At 40.2% G+C, this 15,892-nt stretch overlaps 2 protein-coding genes across 9 annotated transcripts in view; one reads left to right on the plus strand and one right to left on the minus strand.

The window, feature by feature from the left end:
• Nepro (nucleolus and neural progenitor protein) overlaps positions 1 to 7,184 on the plus strand; it is a 15,691-nt gene extending 8,507 nt beyond the window's left edge. For 3 of the 4 annotated variants that reach the window (XM_031363973.1, XM_031363975.1, XM_031363977.1), the window contains 3 exons: positions 29 to 90; positions 2,599 to 2,855; positions 3,916 to 4,548. In XM_031363973.1, coding sequence (XP_031219833.1) covers positions 29 to 90; positions 2,599 to 2,855; positions 3,916 to 4,378 — 782 coding nt within the window. In that variant the 3' untranslated portion in view covers positions 4,379 to 4,548. Of the gene's footprint in view, positions 1 to 28; positions 91 to 2,598; positions 2,856 to 3,915; positions 4,549 to 6,897 lie in introns of those variants that run through there. The other variant, XM_031363974.1, reaches the window with a different exon arrangement.
• Positions 4,501 to 15,341, minus strand: Gtpbp8 (GTP binding protein 8 (putative)). Of its 5 annotated transcripts, none has more exons than XR_004116760.1 (7): positions 14,983 to 15,334; positions 14,374 to 14,472; positions 12,713 to 12,843; positions 11,422 to 11,521; positions 8,896 to 9,014; positions 7,449 to 7,676; positions 4,501 to 4,598 (listed from the first exon to the last, which is right to left on the minus strand). XR_004116760.1 is itself a non-coding variant. In XM_031363978.1 (6 exons), exons 1-6 carry the CDS (start codon positions 15,319 to 15,321, stop codon positions 7,607 to 7,609), a joined length of 858 nt encoding a protein of 285 aa, XP_031219838.1. In that variant the 5' UTR covers positions 15,322 to 15,341; the 3' UTR covers positions 7,195 to 7,606. The 5 variants fall into 5 exon arrangements, 3 of the variants coding, with proteins under 3 accessions (XP_031219838.1, XP_031219839.1, XP_031219840.1); XR_004116759.1 differs by lacking the exon at positions 4,501 to 4,598 and adding an exon at positions 4,912 to 5,079; XM_031363978.1 differs by lacking the exon at positions 4,501 to 4,598 and having other exon boundaries at positions 7,195 to 7,676; positions 14,983 to 15,341.
• Between the last annotated feature and the right edge of the window lie 551 nt (positions 15,342 to 15,892).

The following is a 15,892-nucleotide window of genomic DNA, read 5'->3' on the forward strand; positions in this document are numbered from 1 at the left end:
TTTTTTTTTTTTTTTTTTAATTCCACAGAAAAGCCATTGGAATTTGACGTGCGGGCTTTCTGCACAAGACTTCGAAACAAAGCTACTCAGGTCTGTCTGGTTTAACCTCATAGCTTTTCACTTGTGCCAGGTTAGAGGAAGCTCCTCACTAAGGAGTGAGGTACAGTTTGTAATAGGCTTGACTGCACTCTCAGTTCTTGGTGTGTGCTGCAGAATGAAGAAGGTGGCTTTTTTTTATTAGATATTTTCTTTATTTAGATTTCAAATGCTCTCCCCTTTCCTAGTTTCCCCTCCAAAAAAAAAAAAAAAAAAACCCTATTCACTTCCCCCCTCCCTCTGTTCACTAACCCACCCTCTCCCGATTCCTGGCCCTGGCATTCCCCTACACTGGGGCATAGAGCAGGAGGTGGCTTTTTAATGGTCCTAGTTACTCCAATTAGTGGAATGTATTCAGAAGTGCTTTAATAGGCATTTCTCTGGAATCTCCAAGTAGCCTTATGGCCTACCCTAAGTATGGATGGTGAGCAATTTTAGAGCACTGGCTTTGTACTTGCTGGAATGTTGGCCCCACTTCATATTAGCTATGTTCCCTGACTTCTCTATACCTCCCTTCTCCACGCCATGCATCTCTGAGTTTGGGCTAGTACAGGTAGTAGGTGGAGTCACTTGTGTGGTAAATATTTAACTGACAGCAGATGTTGTTAGTAACAGTCATCAGCTTTGTTTTCTCCCTCATTTGTCAGAAGGCATCAGTCCTTTTCGGAGTTCACGCTTTAACACGATACCTTTTATTAGTGTCAAAAAATGGTTCCTGACTTCATGACTAAGTAGATCAGTGTCACCCGTCACCCAGGAACCGTCACCCAGGAACCACTTCACTTTTATTTCCATTGTCTGGTTTCCTTCATGGGTTATATCTTCCATTTTATTTACGAACTCTTGTTTCTAAGAACCCACAGTTCTTTATTGAACTTTGTAACACAGATGGCAGTTTGTATTTTTATCTTGCCTAATTCATGAGTTGAGGAGGAAAAATCATAGCAGATCCTTCAAGCACCTGACCATATCTTAAATGCTTTATGCACATTAACCCCACAATCCTCAGAAAAGGTCCGTGAGAGAAGCTCTTGCGTTACTGCTTTCATATCTCAAGGGGGGAAACTGAGACATGGAAAGTCTCCAGAGTTACCCAGGCTCCATAGTGAAGTGATGGGCTTCAGATTTGCATGCAGGCAGTGATTCTTTATTACAGCAGTCCCAGGAGAATCTTTCAGTTCTGGTCTCAACGACTGAGTGTCTGTGGGCCTTCCCACCTCTGCAGAGTTGGTCTGTAGGGGAGCTGGGCTAGATCCTCCTTATTCAAGAGTAATTGCTCCCATATTGTCAGTAATTGGCATTCATATACTCACCTATTTAGAGCAACTTATTGATTATGAAATAATACTGGAGTCTTTAATTTCATAATTATTTCTTTAGGTTCCTGTTGGGTTTGAGAATATTTATTTACTTATTTATTTGGCGGGGTCTCACTATGTAGCCCTGCCTAGCCTAGAACTCACCATGCTAGACCAGCAGGCAGACCTCATAGAGACCAGTTTGCCTCTGCTTCCTGAGTGTTGGGCATAAGTGTGTGCTAGCACAAATTTGGAAAGAAAGTAAGCTTTCAATGGAGGATAGATAGACTTGGTAGGTGGTATAGTTTCATAAAGTAGAAAAAAGTAGTAAAATCCAAACTTGACTTGTTGTAGAAAAGACTGAAGAAGTAAACATGCTTTCTTAAAATTGCACAAGGTAGGAGTGTTACATGCTTAATCATTCATTGTTCACAGACTGCCAGGCCTATCATGTTGGGCACTTCCAGGGTTCCCGGTTTTCATGTTTACAGTAACATTTATGACCCATCTTGAGGATTGTTCCTGGGGGTAATGGAAATAAGTGAAACGCAAATGTAGTCCAAGTCAGGCCTACTGGCATAGCCCTGTTATGTCTGTTACTCAGTAGGCTGAGGCAGGAGGATGGCAAGTTCAAAGCCTCTCTGAAGTAGACTGAGTTTAAATCAGTCTGGATAATTTGTAGAGGCCCAGTCTCAGAATTAAAAAGAAAAAAAAACAACAACAAAACCCCATCTTTTAAAGGGCTGAAGATATAGGCCACTTGCCAAGTATTTACCAGGTCCTAAGTTCAGTCTTCAGTAAAGAAAATGAAGTCAAAAATAAAAATGAACTCCCTGATAAGCAAACAAAAAAACAAGGTAGTTGTGAAAAACTTGGGATGTTTTCCCCCTTCATCATTAGACCTTGACTACTTACTATTCAGTCAGTTTTAGTGGGTGTGTAGGTGTGTTACATATGTGTGTTATAGTATTTATCTTGGGTTTCCTGTGTACACTTCATTAAAAGGCAGAGAGGACTTGCCTCTGTAGAAGTATAAAAAGAGGTAGTGTTAGGAGAATGGATGAAGAGGAAAGGTTGATGGATTAAAGGTGTCCTTAAAAATTATTTTAATTTTTTTAATGGATCAGCTTTTCAAAACTCTTTTCCTTTACTTATAAGTCACTACTATTTTCAATATCTTTTTTCTCACCTTTTTACACTTCAGGAGACCAACTATGAGTTTAAATATTCTCAATCCAAACTGAAGACAACCAAACCTTCCTCTCAGAAACTGAGAACTCACTGGGCTAATAAAACTGTGCAAAGAATCCGAAGGACCAAGACATTCACCCAGCTTTCTGAAGAAATCGAAATGGCAATTATGTGGTCCCGGAGCAAAAAGCTCAAGGCTCAGACCACCTATCTGGGCAACAAGCTTCTCAAGAGTAATAGGCTTAGACATGTGGAATCTCAAGGCTATAGGTAATTACATTAGAAAGATTCCTTTTCCTTTTCAGGAAGAAAGCTACTACGCATGTGCGTTACTTCCTTTGTTTAAAATCTAACAGCCCTTGGGGTGCTAGAGCAAGACCTGCTCAGAGTACAGTTTCATGTGTTGCTAACGCTATCTGGGCGGTTGTGTCAGGAGAAGAAAGGGAACTGTCAGTTGTCTGGACCTCCACCATATCATTCCCACTGGTTCATTTCAGAAAGCATTAAGATTGCCTGTGGTGTTCTACAAGAGCAGTCAATGCTCTTGACTTCTCAGCCATCTCTCTAGCCTGGTAGCACACACCCCCAGCACTTGGGTGGCAGAGACAGGTGGATTTCTGAGTTCCAGGCTGTGGTGTTCAAAGCCTAGGGCAATAGCATGGGGCAGCCTTAGTTCTCAGGGGCTCCTGATCTTGTGGGAGGTGGCCTTCTGTAGACCGTGGCAGCACAGCTGGCTGAGGGTGTGAGGATGAGGGAAATGAGGTAGTGAGGCAAATGCCTAGACAGATCAGGTGAGTTCTGACTACAGGCTTGAGGGGATGTAGAACAACTCATGCAGCACCACACGGGTCAGTTGTCTTCACCAGATGACCCCTTTTCATTTTATTCCTTTCCTCTGTTCATTTCCTGCTATAACATGCGCTTAGCCAAAAGCAGATTCTGACACACCACAGAGCTTTTCATGTGTGATATTTTGCCATTTCCACTCTTGTTTACCTAGGAACAAATTGTCAGCATGAGGGGAAGGCTATGGTGAGCAAAGTCACACCACTTGTGACCTTGTTAGGCAGATAATGGGAGTTACTTTGGGGCAAAATAGAGGCACATCTGCCTGCAACCTGAATCAGAGGGAATCAGGCTCTGAAAAAATACTTTTAGGTTGAAACTCTCATTTCCTTATTTTTGTATGTTTGGGATTACACATATACACAGGCTTAGGACTTGTAATATATTTTGTACTTTTCTGTTGGAAATTGTTAGAGACAGTTTAAAGTGCTTGAGAACTTTTTAGTGTCATAATAAGTTGAGATTTTTCTCTTTGGTCCTTTAGTTTGCCAAAGAAGCTACAGTGCATGAAAACATCTCTTTGCAATTGCCTTCTCCGAGGCTCTAGTACCAGCACTTCAAAGCATCCTCCCAGACAAAGAAGATCAAAGTATAAAGTTTTATCAAGACGAAGGAAACCGCAGAGAAAGTTACAGTCAACTCTTCTAAAGGAAACCCAGCAGGTCCCTGAAGGGACTCTGAAGAACACTAGGGACAGCAGTGCTAAGAGCAGATGCTCTAGGACAGTTCAGAGGTCAGATGTCTGTCCTAATGGAAAGCAGGTCTTGAGAAAACTTGCAAAGCCTGACCTAAAAACAAAGAAGATGGGGACCCATGGGAATCTTACAGGGGGCAGTGGAAATGAATCTGGCCTTCGGGCGAAGAGACAGATGCACATACACAAGGCGCCAGACACTGCTAAAGAGGCGGATGACATTGATGATATTTTTGCTTTGATGGGAGTTTAGATGTACTGATGTGAAACTTCTGAGCAGGTAACAAGCTGGTCCAGTGTTCTGCTCCTTTAATGGGTGTTGCTAAGATCTGGAAACACTGCTTAGGCTGAGAGCTGCTTCTGTGCAGTACCCCAGAGGAGTGCATTCAGTTCAATAAATGCTGAGTATTTGGCTTTGACTGTGCAAGGTGTTAAAAATACGATGAACAGTCTGAGGAACATGTCCTTCATGTCTGAAACAAATAAGTTTCTGGATGTTAGATGATTTTATCATCTACTATGGAGTTAAAATCTGAATATTTCACAAAATCTTACATATTGGAAGGTAAACAGAACAAGGTTAGAGTAGCAGAGAAGCACCGTAAAGGGTCACTTGACCTCACTGACCCTATTCCCTTTTTAAGGTTTTTATATTTTGTGCGAGGGTATGTATGCATATGTGGATATCAGAGGGTAACTTGTGAGAGTTGGTTCTGTCCTTCCACCTATGGGTCCCAGAGGTGGTGTCCTAGTTAGGGTTTTACTGCTGTGAACAGACACATTGACAAGGTAATTCTTATAAGGACAACATTTAATTGTGATTGGCTTATAGGTTCAGAGGATCCATTATTGTCAAGGTAGGAGCATGGTAGCATCCGGGTAGGCATGGCACAGGAGGAGCTGAGAGTCCTTCTTCTTGTTCCGAAGGTAAAAAGGAGACCGACTTCCAGGCACCTAGGAGGACAAGCTTAAAGCTCACACCCACAGTGATACACCTACTCCAACAAAGCCACACTTCCTAATAGTGGCAATTCCTGGGCCAAGCATATTCAAACCACCACAGGTGGACTTCAGATTGTCAGGCATAGCATCATGTGTTTACCTATGGGCAGAACCATCTCACCTGCCCAGGTCTTCCTTCTGAATAACAAATCTGAGTGTATGCTATGTTATTAAAAATGAATTCTCAAAAGATTTTCCATTACTCAAATGCTTAAACCATTATTTAATCTTCATTTTGTCACCATAACTCCTAATGGAGTATGTAAAAAGGCTATTTTCCTATTTATTGTTCCTATGAAACACTGCAAAAAGTAGCTAAGTTAAGTGTATGCCAGGGATAAGATCAATCATGAATTTGAAACCTGGTATCAATGCCATCATCTGATTATTTGTACATGCATGTACAGCTGACTGCTCCTGCAAATGACAGTTGTGAGTTACAAAATGAGCTGCTCTAGCCATGAGAAAAGGTCTCGTAGTCATGGAAAGTCTCCTTGGCCCTGCAGGCCAGAAAGGGACATGAGGGGTCAGCTTAGGAGAAAACACAGAGTCCTCCCCTTGCCCTCTATAGTCCAGTGACAGCACAGCCTAAGGCCTGCAAGCCTGAAACCTTAGGCACAACTGGACACTTGCTCCAAGGGCCTGAGGGTGGGAGTAGTAGGATGTGAATCTTGATTTTGAATATTCAACTAGGACACAGCTGCTTTCTGCTGTGACACTTTTTGATCACACAAATGAGGCTCAAGAAAGCTACTAATTTGAATAGTTCTGATTTTGGTAGTCTTAGACTTGGGGCATTCTTCTATTAAAGTTTGCAGACAGCCTCAACTTGTACCAAATTCTGTAATCTGAACCATTTCCAGTTCCTAGCTTCACAGATAAGGGCTGAAAGGAACATTAGGTGTTCCAGTTATAAGTGCAGTGTATGAGAATTTGTGGCCTTTCAAATCCTCTTGACACTCCTGTGTCAACCCCTGTTGAATAGGGCCGGACCTTGCCTTCTGCTCTGGGGACATTTCCTGGCTTCTAGCCTTTTTAGAATGTGTGATCTGTGTGTATAGTCTATGTCTGTATACATGTATGAGTGTATGAATCTCTGGGGACTTGAACATATACAAATGGGAAGAGGTGTGTACCTGCCTCTTCCCTTAGTCTTTGGGAATGGAACCTAGTGCCTTGAATATGCCAGGCATTGCTTTACTCTGAACTACATTCCCTTGCACTGGAGGTCCATATCTTGAGAATGCTCAGATAGTCCCTCAAGACCAGGCCCCAGTGCCTGCCTGTGTGGTGTTCCAGCATGCTGGACAAGTAGCCCTTCCATGTCACTGCCCCTTTTTCTGATTACCTCATGTCTGCCACTGTGGGAAACACTGACAGTTAGTTTTGCTTTGGCAGAAGGATGGCTTTGAATGTAATTATTTTGACATCTATGTTTTGCTTTGTGAAAAAAAATTTGAAACCTTTTTTCTGCTACTTGGGTAAAACAGACTAATTCTGTCAACTGTAGAACAATGGAAACATTTACAGTTGGGTTTTTAAAAAGCCACAGAGTTGTGGAGTCATACCACAACTATAACCTCTAACAGCAGTTCACGTTGCAATGCTAAGATACTTCATGAAGAGTTGATGTCTTTATAAAATTTGCTTCTGTGAGCTGCATTTCCCATTTGGGATCTCTAGCACAATGATTCTAACCTAGTATGCTGACTGTGAATTACTTTCTTCACTTAAGTCTAGTTCCTGTTGACTTTTGCTACTTCTTTCCAGGTGGGCTGTCTTCTGGGATAAAAGCCTGTGAGTTTGCTGTGTTCTTGGTTGGTGGGCTTTTAAACATGCAGCTGTCATCAGTAGAACTTTTTAGCCTTCATAGCTAAGGTGCTAATAGCCACCACGGAGTTGAGGAAGCATCAAGTGGTTTTCCCACGGACACCAGAAGTAGAACCTGAACACTAGACTCTGATGATCAATCCTGTGTTCTACTCTCATGACTGGTGTTTCCATGGCCTGGCAAGTTTTGACACTTTTTTGATATTCAAATAAAAACTGGAAGAAGAGTTATAAGCGTACAGTCATTTACTTTCTACTTACATATGCATGCTTTACGGAAGGCACTCCCTCCTTTACCCAGTTCACATTTACAGCATTAAAGACAGTAGACATTCATAAGAGAAAAACCAATTTATCCAACCTCTACACAGAAGCAGGGTCTCACTTCATGGGTTTGTATACGCTCTTGGACTTATTAGTTCAAATAGAAAAGCCAGCTAGCATCTGTCCTAATGAACAATATGATTTAATTAATTATTTGTAACCCTTACCCCCAACATATTTGTTCTTGCTTCAGGGTTATGCAGGTTTTAAAGCTGAATCTTCTTCAAGTTGAGATGCACAATATTTAAAACAATATTGGCATTCTTCTAGGCATTTAACTCCAGTTGACATGAAGAACTTTGAAACGTCATCTACTCCGGAGCATTTACTTTAGACTTCCTGTTATATCTGCTATAAAGCACTTCAACAGATGGACTCCAGAATAGGTTACTACACTGTAAAAAGAAAAGAAAACTTGATTTTCTTCCTTACCTCAGAGGCTGATCTCAATACAAGTAACACAAAGTGCAAAGTTTCTTTTTTTCATACAAACTCTTATGATCTCATGTAGGAGTGCAATGTTTTCAGTCTGTTATCTGCCTTCTCTTTTGTCAGTGTTGTGTATATTCTACACCATGTGACACTTTTCTTTCAGGATCCTAAGTACTGTATCACATCTTCCCTTTTATCTGTTCTCCAGAGTAGGCCTTGAGATAATTACTCTCATAATTATCTAATCATAATTAGATATGGTCTTTGTGATAAAAGTTCAACCACTTTGAAATATTTAACAGTACAGTCTTACACATTTTAACTACAATCTTTCAGCTAGGTTGAGTTGATTCACATAAGTCTTCCACAAACAAATCAAAGCAAGGAAACCAGAGACATTCTCCAGCTGTTTCAGCACGCAGTACTTACTGTACCCAAGACTCACAACAGCACAACAGAAGGAAAAACCCAAGTTTGTCATGAAACCACATCAGAGTCCTCAAATTTACCAGCTCAGAAAATACCCTCTGTCTAGCTTAGTTCAAACTTGAAACATTTTTCTTCTTTATAAAAGCCTATATTAAATTTTTAAATAATAATAATAATAATAATAATTATTATTATTATTGAAGGAGAGGGTCCTACTATGTAGTCAAGGTTGGCCTTGAATTCAGCTTTATAGTCTTGAAAGAAAAATTTTCCAGTAAGTTTTCAGGCAAACTTTGATTTGTTTTGGCCTGAATGAGCTTTTTACCATAAAGATAAGTAGTTTTCTTTGAAATTAAGGAGATGGGCTTGTTTCCCAGCCTGATGACCTGAGCTGAGTCTCAGATCCCACAAGGTGACAGGAAGAGAACTGACGCCAAAAAGGTGCTCTGACCTCCACAAGCACAGTACCTCAGGCATGTGCCTGCGACACAGTTAATAGATAAGTGAGTAAAAACTGGTTTGAAAGGTAAAGTTTTTATTTCTGCCATGGTCTAGGGTTGAGCTAGGTTGAAGCAGAAAGAGAGTGAAGTACCTGTAAGGACGAGCCAGCCTGAAAAAGAGAACAGACTAAAGTCCTAGCAGACTACTGATAGCTCAGAGCAGCAGTTGTTCACGTGGCACCTCCTCCAGGGCGCATTTCACAGCAAAGCCTTTTAGTACGCACGCAGTGTTATTAGGTGGTCTGACTCTCACCTTATAGGAAACAGCTGAGGAAAGCAGCCTTGTGTCTGCGTATTAACAAACTTCTGAATCTGGAGCACTTGTTTTAAAAGATACCCTTTGGAAGATTTGTCAAGTTTTGTTAATATCATCTATAGGAAAACAATTTAAGTATTAAAAGTAAAATTTAACAGTACAGTCTTGCACATTTTAACTACAATCTTTCAGTTAGGTTGAGTTGATTCACATAAGTCTTTCAATTTATATCTACTCTTTCATCTATAAAATAACAGCAAGCCATAATAATTTGCTTGATAATGAAATGAGCTAATCTATGTCACATATAAAGTGTACACTGTGTATCCGCTACTTACAATGCATTTACTAACTTGACCATGTCTTGGGCTTTATTTAAAGATCAGTGAGAACCACTGAGCAACATTAATAACTGATAATCAGCTGTTTCACGTGATTACAATATATCTTATAGTCCATGATATTTAAACTAATATAACTTGGATGAGCCATGTAAAGCTGTCAATATGAAATAATTTTGGAACCAAAAGTTCAATTTTACATGTAATACTCTAAAGGAAAAATTAGAAATTTGGTTATTTGCTGGGTATATCTGATAGAGTTGTATTTTCAGTAAATCCAGAATGTTATTTATCCAACTACAAAGTAGTGGTGGAAGGTCAAAGCATGAGTAATTACTAATCAAGGTAAAAGTGAAATTTTAATCTATCAGGTTTTCCTGGGGAATATCAAAACACACACACTTACTTGAAGGTTGTGGTAGTGGTGCCTGGAACCATGCCGAGTAACTGTTATATCACTCAACTATAACTTCACTAGGCTAAAATAACTCCACTAGTCATCCTTTGGCCCCCATCTTGGGTACTTGGGTGACTGCCGATCTCTTATTTTCTTTTCCAAAAAAGAAAATATTCCCTTCAGTTTAACTTCAGCTAAAATTATTACTTCATAGCCAGCTTGATAATAGTCACTTTTACACCAATCTCTTGATGCATTACAACACTATCCCTAATACTTCACAGGACTCCTGCAAATGCCAAGAATTTCATAATTTTGAGAAATCGAAAAATGTAGATGACAAAGTGCATGGCTTTGTTTATGTGAAACTTCTCTGCTTCAGTTTAGTGGTTTCTGATATTTTTTGAAAAATAAATTATAGTAATTGAGCTCCACACTTTTCTCAAAAAGGAACTTTAAGTCTTAGTTTATCTGGAAGTATTACAAAGCAAAATTAATGTGGATACTAACCTACCAATCTACATTTTAGTGTGGCTCAATTTTATGCTAATAAGGGGAAAAACAAACTAGTGTAATATTCCTAAAATAAAATTTTAAAGGTAATGTTTTAATTTTATCTTTAGTTCATGTGCATTGGTATTTTGCCTGCCTGCATGTCTGTGTGAGAGTGTCAAAATGTCTGGAATGGGAGTTATAAGCTGTCATGTGGGTGGTGGAATTGAACCAGTGCTCCCTGGAAGAATAGCTAGTGCACTTATAACTACTAAGCCATCTCTCCAGTCCAGACATTTTTTTTTTTAAGAATATAAAAATTCTACTTGTGTGTGCTGTGCTGGAATCGTCTACATTCCTTGAATAGTTTTGGTATGCAGAATTTCTGCTTCAGGTCTGGTTACATCTTCATAAGTACTGGAGCATGAGCTGCTGTTCAGAGCTAGCAGCAGGTTTAGGATAAGTGTTTGTGTTGCCATAGAAACATCATGGATGTAAGGGCATCTAAGAACACTAAATGATAAGCTTAACAAACTGTGACTCTAACTTTAAGAGCTCGGTTGGAGGGATAGCTCTGGATGCTAAGAGCACATGGTCCATCAGAATCTGAGTAGATCAGTTTCCATCACCCCTAGTAGGTGGTTCACAACCTCCTGGAACTCCAGCTTCAGAGAAATCTGTCCCTTCTTTTAGCTGTCAAAGGTATCCCCATACATGTGGCATACACATATGCACATGAACATACACACACTCCATACATTTTAAAGCTTGAAACTGAAAGAAGAAAAAATATGAAAGTACATGCAACAGAAGTGTGTGTGATGTATGCTTGTGTGTATGCTTGTGTGCGTGTGTGTACACGTGCGTGTGTGTGTGTGTGTGTGTGTGTGTGTGTGTGTGTGTACACGTGCACGTGTGTCTGCCTGTGGAGGCCAGAGGAGGACATGTGTCTATTCTATCACTTGCCTTTTTACTTTGAGCCTCAGCCTCTCACTGAACCTGGAGCTAAGTTGGTAGCCAGCAAGCAGAGTGGTCTTCTTAGTCTCCATCCCCTATAGCACTGGGTTTATGGGCATATGCGTGGTTACACAGCTTTTTTATCTGGGTGCTAAGGTTTAGAACTTACGGCCTCATGCTGTGTAGCAAGCATTCTTACCTATGGACCCATCTCCCTAGACACTCCCTTACCTTCTGAGGAAATATCCACTCATTACTAACAAGTATAGTTGCATATTCAAATGTACACCAAACTGTGATTTCTAACTGCCACCATGAGTCTAAGGAAACACTTACCACATAAGGCAATGCAAATTCTTCACACATTTCTATGGCAATATTGTCTAACTTTGTAATTCCAACAACACTATCCACTAATAAGAATGTTCTCTTCAAACTGTAAGAACAAAGAGAAAGTTAATGGCAATGTAGGATATACTCATTCATCTGTCTCTCTCATTCTAGGAACTTCATCCTGTAGTCTAATAAGACTCAATGTAGTTTACTACACTGCCGATAACTAAATCTGTCAAATACTAGTTTATTTCAATAAGAACATATTAAGCTGAGACTTGACACAGTTATAAATAAGACACCCTCCTGTAAGACCTTACAAAGTCTAATGGAAAAAGGAGACAAAAATCAAATTATAAATTTTTTCAAAAGATTTGTTTATTTTATTTATATGAGTACACTGTAGCTCTCTTCAGACATACCAGGAGAGGGCATCAGATCCCATTACCAATTGTTTTTTTTTAAGCCACCATGTGGTTGCTGGTAATTGAACTCAGGACCTCTAGAAGAGCTGTCAGTGCTCTTAACTGCTGAGCCATCTCTCCAGCTCAAATTATTATAAATTTTAATACTAGCTTAATTTTGCAAATTTTTGTAAATTTTATGTAAAGCTATGAAAATGAAATGTGTATATATACATATACAAATGCACACACACACATATACTTATATATTTTTATATATATATATACATATGTACTTTTTCAAATTTGTGATGCTGAGATCAAACCCAGAGCCTTTTAATAAGTTAGGCAGGTACTCTATTGCTGAACTACATCCTAGTCCTTTTCTTATGATTACTTTTTTACACTTCAGAAGTCTAACATTTTCCTCTAGATTGTGCGATTCTTGAAACATATTATTGCTTGATTATGTACGGAGACCAGAGAAAATATATATAACATTTTCAGAGTCTGTGATGACTGAGTGGACAGGGTTTACTGAATTCTATTTAAATTAATGAGCTAACAATTTTCATTTTCAAAATTAGCCAGCTAAGAGCTTGTTTTTTTGTTTTTTGTTTTTTTTTAAATGGATGAGCTAGCTGTGGACTACCCTTTATAGTTTCAGCTTGATAAAATAAATGAAGTTAAGACTTCCTTGAGCTAGGCAGAAGCTAACAGGCAGTGTATACCCTGGTTCTCAATATTGTAGAGTTATACAAGGATGAAGTGCACCCACAGGTAAGGTGTTTGATAAATCTGAAGTGTCTGTCATGTGTAGAATCCCCTTGATTTTAAAAAGGTCTTTGGGGCTAAATGTATAACAACTGTAAGAAAAAGTATTTCCTTACTTATTTCGTTCTTTTAGGTAAGCCTCTACCATGTCAGTAAAGTCTTCAGGTGCTCTATAGCCATACCCTGGCATGTCCACCAACGTAAAATGTTTTCCAACTCTGAAAAAATTCATTTTCTTTGTGTGCCCCTGATAAAATAAATGAAAAAAAAAAAAAGCTGGCTTAAAATATATCCTTTATTTCATGCCTAGAAATATTCATCAACATAAGTATTCAATCAACAAATACTTATTAAAAGTTGAAGTATATATTCTGAACTACTGTGAATACAAAGAGAAAAAAGGTGAAGTAGCTACCAATATCATAACTAAATCTTTTCAATTTTCAAAAAATATGCTTAGCTTAAAAACTTTACATTTCATATTAGAAATACACAGACAAAATATTTTAGGATCTTTCCTATCTTGCTATGAAACCCACCCTGATTTAGGCTCGGTGTGCCATTAGCCAACTCTCTGATGAACTATGTACACAGAGGACTGACTTAGAATGCTGATCAAACATTTATCCTATCACACAGATTATTTAACACCCAGATCTGAAGTCTGACATGCGTCTTCTGCAGACTGGTATTTCCGCAAATCAAGATGTTTTATATGTGCGGTTTAGTGTCCTCATAAATAATTTTTAAAAGAATGTACAACCCCACAATTATAACAGTGGAATTAAAATTGATGCGAGGATAATATGGCTACTTGCACTTTTGCATTCATGAAACACTTAGGAATCAGAAAAGGAAAGACAAGCAAACTAAAGTCAACTGTTTGATCTAAGATACTGTCAAAGGAAAGGACTTTTTGTAAACGATGACTAAGCTCTCTCTTAGCTTATTTGTTAGAAAAAATGTTTTTAGAATTGTGTATTTGAGAATGAATACACCTTCTCTACCCTCTTATACAAGAGCGACATTCATTCTATCTATTATTCACCGTTTAGCTGGCTTCTGTGGTGAGGAAGAAGAGGGGTGAAGAATGGAATCCCTAGTGATGAAGCCAGAGACTCTCCCACACAAAATGGGAAGCAGAAAGCTAGCTTCAGGAAAGGGTGTAAGCCTTCCCGGGGTCAAACAGTGAGGGTCACAGCTGCTGGGAGTGTCTGTCAGACAGACACTAAGGTAAGTGGGGCAGGGGAGAGTTTTGAGGAAAGGTTCTTTTAGGTACAGTTGACTGCATCATTGAAAAGTAGAAGGAAGGAGAAGACAGCAAAAGGTCAGAAGAGCAGTTGTCTGTGAAGAAAGGCACAGAGTGGCCTTGGGTAAAAGAATACACACATCTGGAATATATGCAAGAATGTATGAGTGGACAGAGAAAGTATACAAGATTAAAGAGGAAAAAGCAACTTGAACCCCTTTCCCTTATAACCAGTGTAGAACTAGACACTCATTATTAGAGAAGGAAACAGAAAACAGCAATAAAAATACTTAACTTGGCAACTAAGAAAAAGTTTAGTCAAAGAATGCTTTTCTTTAGATATTGGCAAGACTACTAAAATCAATTCAGCTACACTCCCTTTTTTTCAGAAAATACACAGGCACTAATGTCATACCTTACTACATGTTTTTTAAAAAATCTCTTCCCTAGGAACTTAGCAATTATGATCTCTTGGCACCTGCCAATACTTAGGTCTCATTTTATAAATTCAAGAGATACCCAGCATACCGGTTTTTTTGAAATCCTGACTTCTACATCAGGGGCCAGGGAAAATAAGGCTTTTATCAAAGAGGATTTTCCAACATTGCTTCGGCCTATGAAACACACCTAGTATGGGAGGGAGGAAAGGAGAATGGAGTACTTAGAATTCTCAAAAGTGAACAGTGGTTTATTTATTAAACGTTCTATTTTCGGGGTTGGAGAGACGGCTCAGTGGTTAGGTGCACTTGCTGCCAGAGGACTGAGTTCAAGTCCCAGCTTACGTGGCTGCTCACAACTGCCTGAAACTCCTGTTCCAGGGTGCTCCGATGTTCTCTTCTGGCCTCTGCAGGCAACAGGCAAGCACGTGGTGCCCAGATATGCATGCAGGCAAAACACACAAAAAACTAAAATAAAAATAAAAAAGCACAGGTTGCTCGTCCAGAACACCGGAGTTCGATTCCCAGCACCCACATTGCGGCTCACTGCGGTCCTCGACGGGCACCGCACACAAGTAGCGAGTGCATCCACACTGAGTGTTTTCATTTGCTTTAAAAAACTTTCTCGTTGGGTGACAGGAAACGAGCACAGGCGAACTCAAACCCTCGCGCCTGCAGTAGACAGGGCGGTCAATCTCACCTCCGGCTGCTGCAAACTTGGGGCGTGGTCTAGGCGGACGGCGGAGCTGAGGTACTCGATGCGGTTCCGGGCTGTGGCCTCGAAGACGCTCTCCGCCTTCCCGATGTCCTCCAGACTCGGGTCGAAGAGTCTCTGTTCGATAAGGCCAGGCCCAGAGTCCGCGGCGAGGTGCTGCTCCAGTTCCCGTAGCGGGTACACTACCTTCGTGAGCTGTTTCTGTGGCAGCCTTAGCACTTCAGCGAAGGCAGGGCAAGTGCTGTAAATCCGGGGCCAAGGCCCCAGTGCGGGCGCTATCTCAAGGAGCCTTCCCATTCTATGCCTTAACGTAACAGCGGCCATTTTCCTCTCCCAGAATCCTTGGGACTGGATTTTATTCATAGCATCTGGACAGCGCAAGAGAGAACGCTCTGCCGCGGTGCCTGCTGGGAATTGTAGTTTTCTAGGGCCTTCTCGCCTGCTCAAGCTTCTCACCACCTCCAGACAGAAAGGGGAAAACCCATTGACTTTCTTTAACACCTTGGCTTCACCAACTATGTATCAGATTGGTGTGTTCTGGTCTTCAGCGGTTTCCAGATGCGAAAAACCTACCTTGTTCTGTGATCTTTGAGTCTCAAGGGAAGGAGGCATAGTGACAAACTCTAGTGGATTCCTAGCCCGTTTTGTCTTCTGTTTCCGGTCGTTTTATCGTTGACATTTATCGTACGTTCACATCACTGAGAAAAACACGTTTGCAAAATTAAATGAGCTGGTGAGAAATGTGGTTGGAATTGCAACTCGTTCTCAGAGAAGGGACTTTGTCTCTCTGGCAGGCACAGCATTGGAGCTACAGTTAAGAACTGACAAAGATCCAGAAACCAGAAACAGAGAATTGGGAACAACAGGAGTTCTTAGAAGCCCCAAAATACACGCC

Source organism: Mastomys coucha, unplaced genomic scaffold (genome assembly GCF_008632895.1).
Source record: "Mastomys coucha isolate ucsf_1 unplaced genomic scaffold, UCSF_Mcou_1 pScaffold12, whole genome shotgun sequence".
Classification (NCBI taxonomy): Eukaryota; Metazoa; Chordata; class Mammalia; order Rodentia; family Muridae; genus Mastomys; species Mastomys coucha.